General features: G+C 41.4%; 2 protein-coding genes across 2 annotated transcripts; one reads left to right on the forward strand and one right to left on the reverse strand.

The window, feature by feature from the left end:
• The first annotated feature begins 546 nt into the window (after positions 1-546).
• Positions 547-4,168, forward strand: LOC115739764 (protein yippee-like At5g53940). Its single transcript, XM_030673010.2, has 5 exons — positions 547-963; positions 2,317-2,360; positions 3,571-3,679; positions 3,941-3,996; positions 4,080-4,168. Exons 1-5 carry the CDS (start codon positions 868-870, stop codon positions 4,153-4,155), a joined length of 381 nt encoding a protein of 126 aa, XP_030528870.1. The 5' UTR covers positions 547-867; the 3' UTR covers positions 4,156-4,168.
• A 3,394-nt stretch (positions 4,169-7,562) lies between these two features.
• On the reverse strand, positions 7,563-8,464 carry LOC115739761 (ethylene-responsive transcription factor 12-like). The gene is made up of 2 exons (XM_048285310.1): positions 7,787-8,464; positions 7,563-7,727 (listed from the first exon to the last, which is right to left on the reverse strand). The coding sequence occupies exon 1, from the start codon at positions 8,433-8,435 to the stop codon at positions 7,857-7,859; it is 579 nt and encodes a 192-aa protein (XP_048141267.1). The 5' UTR covers positions 8,436-8,464; the 3' UTR covers positions 7,563-7,727; positions 7,787-7,856.
• Positions 8,465-11,236: the final 2,772 nt, after the last annotated feature.

Raw genomic sequence — 11,236 nt, forward strand, 5'->3', positions numbered from 1 at the left:
GTCATGAAACTTCAGTCATCCTCAGGGAGAACATTCAGATGGTTGGCAACTAATCTCTTCGCGAGGTCTGCCATGGAAAATGCCAAGTCTAAAGTACACTTGATCTCCACTCTTTTGCCATCTCTTGCACCTTTCCTTCCACATTAGAGCTCCCTCGTAAACCTAATTTAGTCCTAATTTTTCCATAAGATTTTGGTGACTTGGTGGGAGAAGAGCATACTCGATTTCGCCCTAATCCCATCAATATGAGTTCATTTTATTCGGATCACGATGACTTCGTTTTTTTTTTTTTTTTGTTCGAAACGATGACTTCGTTTAATAAGCCATTTGTGATAATTTTTTTATGTGAAGTCGTTAGCCACGTGTATCTCTACATCAGCAATATAACGGAGATATTAGATAGAAGATAATGTAAGGTAAATTTGTCACGGGAGTGATGTCCATTTTGGATGCTTTCGTAATACGATAATTACTTTTCCGTGACGTGAAAATGGATATGAAATAAACGAGTTATGTGCGTACCATTTTGACATCTTTGATGGAACTGTTCCTCTGGCTCATTAATTTGCTATTTTTCCTATGAATTAAGAAGATGCGATCCATAAATTACAAGTGGCTGCCAAATTAGGCCGAGAAGATGAAGTGGCGGGCATTGGCTGACGTGTCGCCACTTTCAACGACAACTGCTTACCAAAACCAGCGGTCCACACGAATCACGATCACCGTTTCCTCCCCCCAAAAATGTAGAAGTCAGACGAGATTTGATACGGCGGGTTGAATTAGTCCCGCCATCGAGGGATTTCAGTCCAAGCACATAAAGAAGAAGAAGAAGAAGTAGAAGAAGACGAGGCGGCGGAGACGGGTACCATGGGGAGGGTCTTTCTAGTTGAATTGGGAGGCAGAGCTTACAGATGCAGGTTCTGCAACAGCCCTCTTGCTCTTGCTGATGATGTGATCTCTAAGGTGCGTAATTTCTTGATCCTCTGGTCGAAATTGAGTGAAGAAAAGGGGAAAGTTTTGAGATAGTTTGGTTTGATCTGATTGATTCCAATGAAGGGTTCGGTGTCAGTTTGCTTCAAACATGATGGGTACTTCCCATTTGTGGAAGTTCTTGAACTGAATGGAGAGGAGGGGTCGCTAAAGGCACCCAGATAGATGGAATTTGTGGGAAATGCCTGATGGTTTGTCGTGGACTGTTGGTTTCTTGGGCTGTTTGGATTTGTGGGTTGTGCTTTTTAATGCATTATGGGAGTGCTGGAGGTAGAGTCGTCTCCATTTTAAATTCCAGAGTGGTGGGCTGGCAGGTGAAATTGGGGTGCTTTACGTCCAGTTTCTATGGCAATTGATTCTCTTTTGTCGGGAATCTAGTAATATGGTGTTTAGAGGACAAAAGCTGTACTAGACATGGTAGGTCGAGAATGAAGATGCTTTCATGATTTTAGATTCTATTTATGCTCTTCCTGAGAAATTGGTCTTAATTTATCAGCATTCAACATCTCATTTGTACTGAAGGACCCTTGGTTAAAACCTTGGTTGAGGATGAAACTAGGATTTGATTTGCAGCCTAGGAAGTCGAAAACATTGGGTTGCATGATCTGTAGAATGAAGGTTATAGATAGAACGTAATGATACAATGTTCACTGTTAAACAGTGAAGGGATATCTAAGTGCATGAAATTCTTATTCTCGCAGAAGACGCTTGGCCAAGTTTCTCACATCACTTTTTAGTGGGGGCCTTTAAAGTAAGAGAACAATGGTAGTAATCTTCGAACTAACGTGGGTTGACAGGAAAATGGCATGATCATCTGGCAAATATCTGTACATATGCTATAGGAGCTTGTATTTGGTCGATGCGGAAGTTTTAGGGGGAATACAGATCCTGCATGGGTGTTGCTGAATAGAGGACCTGGCTGCCTCAAAGAGTTACCCCTCAAGATCCATAATTGTGCATCGAAAACAATCCGTTTGCAAAAGGCTATTTGCGAAAATTAAAATGGCACAACCTGCTTTGACAATTTTGGTTCAGCTCTTATGTCCATCCTTGCCATTGGTATAAAGAAGATCCTGCACTGAAAATATGCTTGCAAGATCCTGTTGAAACCTAATCTTATCGGAGATTAATATCCTTATCATTTTCTTTTAATGTTCTTATATTTTTGGCTGTCTTTTAATACAAGCATTAACAGGTGAAGAACAAAGACAACACCTGAGAGAGAACCTATTTTTCATTTTCTGTTGTATAATTTAGCTTTGGTGTACCTTACCTGTGATTCTTTTCGATATATTGTCCCTAACTTTGCTCCATTGGCATCTATAGTCCTTCAGTTGCCGCCAGGGAAGGGCATTCCTTTTCAGCAATGTGTAAGTTCATTGCAATATTCTGAATTGACTTCATTGTGTCCTGTGATTTTGTTACTCCTTCGTCCTTAAGAAGTGTTTTGTGCTCTGTTTCTGCAACCACACATACTTTGTTTCTACCAACTAAAAGAAACCAAAAAGTACTGCAGAGAATTTATCATATTTTTCTCATATTTTTATCCTTGCAATCTATGTCGCATCACCGTCGGGGGACGATTTGCACTTTAGGATAAAGCTAATCGATAATTTTGTAATTGAAAGGCCAAACTCTTAAGTAGATGTAGAGTGCTGATTTAAGGAACTAAAGGGGCATATAGATTAACAAGAGGCCCCACTTGGAAAGAGTCTCTAAGTCCTTAACATGTCTCACATCTCCCCTTCGGGACATGACAAATTGTATCCATAATCGTGTATGGATGGAGAATCTAATACATGTATTGAGAACATGCAAATGAAGGGACCAATAAAGAAAGTGGAGGTGTTGAATGTTGATAAGGTATTCTTAGACAATGAAGATTAACTTTTCTCACCCTCTCTTTCTCTAATTAGTCTCTTGACTATTGGATAAAACGCATTTCACAACTGCTCCTCTTGCCTACCGGAGTGTGGGATAGCATGTGAATTTAACTCATAAAACAAAAAGGCTTTCTTTAGAAAGACTTCTGTATGACCCATGGACAGTGTGAGCGCTCCATGTCTAGATGCAAAACAAGAATGCCAAATTTTCAGAACCCTCTCAAGTTAACAGTTTGTTTTTTTTTTTCCCTCTTTTTTCCCATGGATGACGTGTGTGGTTGTTGATATGTGCTATGTGTGTGTGGGCATGTATGCTTGTCTGAAATTTCTGGACAAGATGATTGTGGGCACTCCAGCAGGTAATTTAAATACTCAGCTTTCTTTGTCAGCAGCTGTAGTTACATTGATCACCCAGAATCACATTAATAATGACGTCTCGGACAAGATTAACTGCAGAAGCGCGCTCATGCATCTGTGGTGCCTAGATATATTTCTGGCTGAGCACCCTGAGTTTTCACGAAAATGTTAAATGGAGATTTCTCTTGCTGTTTTACGAAAATTAGTGTGCCCAGTTGTCTTGACAGATTATTGTAATCTGTGTCAAGTAGTGGAAAAGAATATTAGAATTGTCCATTGGTCCCTGGGCTAGTTTCTGTATGACATCTCAAGTTTACTTCTGTGTCCCGTGGAAATTCAGGGTAAATATAATGGTCGGAGCTGAAGAGGACAGGTTCATGCTTTCCGGTATGCACACCGTCAAAGATATTTTCTGTTGCTGCTGTGGGCAAATCCTCGGTTGGAAGTATGTAAGTACGATTTCCCTCTCTTTGATCATCCCATCAGGTGAATTATGTCAAATAAGATGACTCGTCCAATCACTTCAATATACTGTTATTTTCGGCAGAACCACTGTCTAACAAACAACAGCTAGCAATTATGTTGTTTTGCTTATCATGCTTAATATTCTGGATGACCTGCACTAGCCTCCTCATTATCCTAGGGGAAGTATTTGTCTGCAATTTCTTATTGAGCTGGGACTGTTGACGGGCCTTTGCGATCTCTTGCAGGTTGCTGCGCATGACAAGAACCAAAAGTACAAGGAAGGGAAATTCGTTCTCGAGAGGTATCCTTCGGTTCGGATTTTTCGCAGGTTTCAAAAACTAACCGTGAAATCATTAGAATTTGCACTCGCCACTCTATTTACAGATGGAGGATCATGGAGGAGGTCACCGAGGATTTCAACTTGGAGGCGCACCCCGGTTTCAGTGATGTGGAAGATTAGTAAGTAGTTGAATGCTGCCCAGAAGATTGTTCAAAAGAGACAATTTATCATCTGAAGCCTATAGTACATTGTGTTAGAGAAGAATACATTCTGAGAATGCAGATATATAGTCAAATAAGGTTTGCTTTGAATTAAAATTGGCAATGTAAATGGTAAAATACTATTCTAGGACATTTTATAAATGACCTGCATTGTCCAATTGATGTCAATTTTCCTCACGTTCAGGAGCATAATAGCTTCGCGCGACTTTAGTCACACTTTGCAGGGGAATAATAGCACAAATGGTCTTTGAACTTGGGTCGATTGTGCAATGTTGTCCTTAAACTTTTAATTTATACAATGTGGTCCCCGAACTTTGGTTCAATGTACAATATCGTCTTTAAGCTTTTTAGTTTGTTCAATGAGGTCTTTAAACTATAGGTAAACGTTCAATGTAGTCCTTAAACTATATGAAAATGTCTAAAAGTTCATAAGAGCCCACATTGTATATTGAACCTAAGTTTAATGATCATTTCTATCATTTTTCCTTTTACGGATGGTGGCATTCTTCTGTGTATCATCGGAGACTTTGTGAAATAGCGTATGATTCATGTGGATCGACTCGTATATGCTTTAATGGAATGCTGGGCGATGCTCATGGACGGTGGATTTAGGTCAAGAGTATCAATCTGTGATTTTTTTTTTTTTGCGAAATAAAAATTAGTTTAAAAAGGTTATCGATTTGAGATTTTTAGTAATATTAATTATTCCATGAATTAGTCAACTGCGTTCGTTTTTTTTTAATGTTAACTAAGTTAATTCACGGTACAATATCTTATTCCTTATTTCTTTTGTGCCTTTTGTGCTAAGTTTTTGGTAATTTTCAGTTTTGTTCTGGGTCGCGTTGGAACGCCGTTACTGAAACGGTGACGGAGATTTTGCAGGACAACAACGGGAGTCCAGGGAAAATTTTTTTAAAAAGAATAAAACAAAAAAGGAATGGTCAAGTCAACGTTGGAGCGGCATGACTCCTCTGCAGCCGACAGATTCGCTCGAGGGGGAAAACCATTAACTTCGATTGTCCTTGAGAACCGCCACGTGGGCAGTGGGCCCCAGCTGACCGCCAGGTGTCGGTCGGGATAATAAAAGCCCAGCGAAGGTAGCGCACGAGATGGATAATTGGATAACGTCAATAGAAAAATAATAGTAACTGTGAATATTTCGAGAAAATTATTCCATGATTAACGGCGGCGCAAATGCTAAGCTTTTTCAATTAGGAAATTAAGCAAGTTGCTAGAATTGCTAGATATTAAATCACACTTCACACTTTCGTCTAATGACTTTCCACTTTCAAATTGGCCGATGGTAATTTCATCAAAATTTTACACGGCATCATATGGATGTACATTTACTCGTCTCTTCATTTTAAAACGTCGTTAACATCATTAGAGATTCGAGCAGATGAAGGCGCGGCTCTTTAGACGTGAGTATATATAGCATCGTACAAGAATTTTCAAGATTGAAAATATATGACAATGAGGAAATGACTCTTTTGTTCTCACCGAATAGTTTGCTTAGCACGTAATGTCATAATCATAAAAGATAACATAAACGAGCAAAAAGAGGAATGGAGCGCTTGTTTGGCTCGCGAAAAAAAAATCTCGATTTTCCCGCCTTGGGCCCGAGCTTTTTCAGAAGTGACATTTTGTGTTTTTTCCTGAATTTCCCATTTGTAGCTGTAAAAATTCAAAGTAGTTTTCTCTATTTATATTTGCCCATTTTGGGCCCTAGAAAAGGACAAAAAAAAAAAAAAAAAAAAAGGAAATTAAAAAAAATGATTGGAAATAATTAAAAATGATTGGTCGGAGACCAAAGAGATGGACCTACTTTTAGAAGCCGTCGCGTCTCGTCCACACGTTGTCCACTTTTCGGGACAAAGGTTTGGGGGGCCCCACCGACCCAACCCTTTTTGTCTTTCTTCGCCTTTCGGCCGTTTTTGTCTCCTTCCCCTTTGCCGGTAATTTAATTTCGGAAAAAGAGTGCACTTTTCGAGCTTCCCCTATGATAAACATTTTGGGGATTTTGGGAATTGCACTTGTCTCAATTTTGCTCATACATCCAAAAATTTTGCTACTGATTTTTTTTTTCTTTTTGAGAAATATCAGCATCGGGAGACTGCTGTTGTTTCGTACGAATAATTAGGGCGTTGATGAAGACGCAAGCTCTGATAATAAAGCTCTGACTAGCCTTAATGTCGATAATTTTGAAAAAAAACTGGTTGTTATATTTTGACGTGGGGATAGATTTGGACTAATGGGAAAGTTTGTGATTTTTTTGTTAGACAAATGAAAACTTGAGATAGAATTGGGATTGGACTTAAAATTGAGGATTTTTTTTTAAGGAATTAGGACATTAGATAAGTAGGGCATTTGGTAAATTTATGGTGGGAAAGAAAAATTTATATGGTTAAGTTGACTAACCTAATTTGCAATTATATATAACAAATTGAAATAGTTAATTTCAGAATCACAAAAGGACACGCTCTAGTTCGATTTTGTTACTAAATTAATTGTTTCGGGTTTCGGATAATTCATTTCGACTCCTTTTGTTTTATTTCAATTGTCCCGTTCTTATAAGACATTTTGAGAAATTAATTGCACTTTTAGCCTTTTGATCAAGATTTTGGAAGAAATCGATCGCGATTTTCGTACGCTGGTCCAATTACAATGCAATGTGCCCTTAAACTTTTATTTTGTTACGGCTGTCGACCCACTTCACTATTTTTGTTACTAGCATATGCAATGCTCAACTTTTCGAGTGGTTAAAGTTTAATTATTTTTTTCTCATTTTCTGAAAAGAAATCTCTTTTTTCCTTTTAATTGCTGTAACAAGTGATAAACACAGAAAACGAAAAAAAAAAAAAACTAACTAAGGTACTGATAATAAAAGAACAGAAAAAAAAATTACATTAAACAATAAAAACCTGTCAAAATTTGATAAAAATACCCACTCTAATAGAACTAAAAAATATATTTCAAGATAAAGAATAAACACAAGTTTGAAATAATAGGGAAAAGCCCTCCACACTGAAAAGGTCATGATATTTAAGTGGTTAATTAAAGTAAAAAATGGTCGATTAATGAAAATAATTTAGAAAATTATAAGAGAAAACGACATCCTCGATTCGTAAAAGGAAATGGTAAACTTAAATTAAGGCGACATCGCACCTTTTTTTTTTTTTTTTTGTTGATCAATCATTTTCTTTTTCACGTTAATTAACCATTTAAAAAAACATAACAAGCTTTTGTTATCTGAACCATTTTATTATTGAGGATTTTTTTTTTTTCGTGATATACCATTGATCTTTAATTTCCTTTTTTTTTGTACTAATGTCGATAATAATCATTATTGAAATATACAATCTCTATGTTTCTTCAGTTGCAGATAAATCAGGTGAAAAATGAGAGATGTTTCCTCTACGGCGGTAACGAAATATATAACAGAGATGACAGATTAAGATTAGAAAATCTCAAAGCTTTGATGAGAAAACTTGCAATAAAAGTAGATAAAATATTCACAGCATTCTTCTTCTTCTTCGTCTTCTTCTTCTTCTTCCTGCTAGTGCTAGTGACTGTTCTTGATTCTCTCGCACCCTCGGCAGGATCCCCAGAAGGAAGAAAGAACCTTAAAGGAAGGAAAAACAAAAAAGGTCCTAGCTTTAACTACATCCAGAAGGGCGGTGGTTGGTTCAGATCGATGGGAAGCCCGCGACCCACCGTCCCCAGCAACGCCGCGGCGCCGTCGCTGTCGCCCTCCTGAGCTACGCCGCTGCCAACGGCCGAGGCCGCTTCCTCGCGCGCCGCCGGGTTGCGACCGCAGTTGGGTTGGGATCTCAAGTCCTTGAGGACCCCGGCGTGCAAGAACTCGCCGAGGGCGACCCGGGAGCAGTGCCGGGCGTCGGGAGGAGGAGGGGGAGGGGCGAGGGAGAGGAGGTGGTGGTGAGAAGGAAGAGGGCCGAGGGAGAGGTGGTGGTAAGGAGGGGGGAGCGGAGGAGGTGGGGGAGAGGGGAAGTTGGTCTTGGCCTTGGAGCCGCGGAGGGAGCGGGCGGCGCCGTCGTAGGCGAGGGCGGCCTCCTCGGGGGTGTCGAACGTGCCGAGCCAGATGCGGGTCTTCCTCCACGGGTCGCGTATCTCCGCCGCGTAGCGGCCCCACGGCCTCTTCCTCACTCCCCTGTAGCGGATCTCGCAGCCGCCGCCGCCTCCCGCGGTTGCCGACGACGACGACGACGACGACGCCGACATTTGTTTCCGACGGGAGATAGAGAGAGAGAATGCGCTTGTTGGGGGGGCTGTACACAGTGAAGCCGCTCGCCCAACATTTGGCTTTTATATGTCAATAAACAATTAACTCTTTTCTCAGTATCGTGGATATAGCCCAATTTGCTCGCCGGAATTAACTATAATACTTCACAAGATTTTTATTTTTTCATTTTTTTTTTAAATTTTTTGTGGGCTGCTTTGGCCGCAACGGCTGCTTCTAAACATCTGATAATTGGCAAAAGGACAACTAACATCGGCGCAGGAATATGGCAATCGAATCGTCCTCGATGAGGTTCGATGTGATTAAAGTGGAGGAGATAACATTTTATAAATTCTCTCGGGTCGAAAACGTTGGACTGTTAAGATGCACACGTGCAAGTCGTGTTGGAGAAATCTCACATCAAAGAATCGACGTGGTGGTGGGTCAAAATATTATTTGGCGATTAAGTGTGTAATTTTTTTACTCATTTGAAAAAAAAACGAGGGACTTTTGTGGGTGGGGCCCCACAAGTGGAGAGTTAAGAGTACGGAGAGAGCTGGCACGGCTCGGGGGGCAGCGCCGCCCGCTGAAGTAGACGAGGAGGGAGGCAGAGCGGGGATCATGTGCGCGACTCGGAGAGCCCACCACGGCGTCGCGTCCCCGCTGACGTCAGCCCTATCCCACTCGTACGGCGCTGTCCAAGCGGCGCCTGCCAAATGCCAATCTCTCTCTCTCTCTCTCCCCGCCCCGCGCCCCCCACCCAACCCCAAAATTCCAACGAAACAGAAAAGGCGGGATTTTATACCGAGAGCTCTCCCTCTCTCTCTCTCTCTCTCTCTCTGTGTCTCTCTCAGAGGGACACGTGTCAGGACGCGAGTGGGCGGTCGCGCGAGAGGGGCTGCTGGGTCCGACGTACGTTACCCCCCAGGTCCACGTGGAGGATTTGGAGGGCATTACACCGTGTCAGACCACCAGGAAACAGATCAAAGTTTTGGGGGGGGGGACTCTTTTTTTTTTTTTTTCCTTATTTTATTTATTTATTTATTAAAGGAAAATCTGAGGCTTGTGAATAATTAATTTTTTTTCAGAAGTTGGGGTTTGGCGTGGCGTGTTTGACTCGGTTTTCTTCCCACCGGAACAATGATAAAAGCTAGAGAAGGCCGGTTCGACGGAACCGCCGGTTCCAAAACACAATTGAATTTTTTATCAAACCTACTTCTTTTTTTTTTTTTTTAAAAACCGGCGGTTCCGGGCCGGTTCCAACAATTTACAAACCGGAACCGGCCCTTGAGGGCCGGTTCCGGTTCCAGTCCCGGGTTGGACCCGTGGGCCCGGTCAACGGGCCGGTTCCGGGCCCACGGGTCCATTTGGCATCCTCTAATAAAAGCCAGGCTTGGAATTTTCCACAAAAGCAAGTAACTTTTAAGTTTATAAATCCGAATTAAAAATCAAAATGGCGAGCACTAAGGGAGGCATTTGCGAAAAAAAAGAAGAAGAAACATTCCGCGAAAAGAAACCGAATCATGTGGACCGGCTCGGCAGCGGGGAGCTCATGTGAACGTTCGGAAAATCCTGTCGAGGTTGAGCACGGGGGCGGCGGCGGCGGCATTGGGTTCGTAACCAAACTGAACCCCAGGCGTATCGGCACACATTCGGCCGGGAGGGGGGGCCGGTTTATCGGGACCCCGTTATCCGAGATCTATTTTTTCTCAGAGCTAAATATAATGGGAAGGTTATAATATTTATTTTTTCTTCGAGTCAGTGAAACGAAGGCAGTCTTCTTTGGCCGCCCCCCCCTCCTCCCCTCTATGTAATTTTACTGACGTTTTTTTTTTTTTTTGGTGAAAGGAGAAAGGGATTGGGGGTCGTACAGCTGCTGCGGCTGCTGAAGGGGGGACGAGGGGGTGGTGGGGGTGGGTGGCTGGGCTCTGCAGCTACCCGACAAGTCTTCACGTGAAGGAATATTTTCTTTTCTTTTCTTTTCTTTTTTCTATCATTTTTCTTAAATTTCAGTTTTTATTTTTTTTTTTGGTGTTTTGGCCATTTGTTCAGCTCCTGGGCACGTGTGATTCTTCTTGGAACATTTTTTTTTTCCCAATCCCCGAAAAGAAAAAATTAGTAAAGAAATAAAGTTTGAAAACAAAAATAAAAATTAATTTATTTTATTTATAAAACTGAAATAGAGATAATAAATTCTTTTCATGGCTCACTTCCCCTTCTCTCTCTCTCTCTTCCATGTCGTCGGCAATTGGTCTCGCCGGCCGCTGGTTTGTCGGTCCCCAACAGCAATTTGACAATCTCGTCAATTGTCGTTTGCTAGTCCCGCCGGCCGCCATCTGTCGGAGCCGTCTGCCGATTTGGCTGGTTGCCGATATGTCCGTCAAGGCCGGATGGCTGGCCACAATAGAAATATATGATGTTATAAAACGAAGTTTTGTATTTTGTTTTGTTATCAAATTCGTTTATCTGCTCGGAAATTCATCTAGAGAATAGATATAGAAAAATCTATTTTGTGGCCAAAAATAGTTCCAAAAAACAGAATGGTTATCATTCCACCCCAAGTCGCGGCTTCCTTTTTTCTTCCCTGTGGCTTTTATCTTTCATTTCTTTTTCTTTTTTTTGGGTCGAATTTTTTTTCATTTCTTCACCGGACGTATTTTTGTTTACCTTTTTCCAACTTGCGCAATCGGTCGATACGGATGGGCGCAAGCGTTGACATGGATGGGCGCAAGCGCAAAGAACCGACCCATATAAATAGAGTCCAGAGTATAGAAATGGAACGGTGTGTTTGAGATGCGCACGT

The sequence above is a fragment of the Rhodamnia argentea genome, chromosome 9 (assembly GCF_020921035.1).
Source record: "Rhodamnia argentea isolate NSW1041297 chromosome 9, ASM2092103v1, whole genome shotgun sequence".
NCBI lineage: Eukaryota > Viridiplantae > Streptophyta > Magnoliopsida > Myrtales > Myrtaceae > Rhodamnia > Rhodamnia argentea.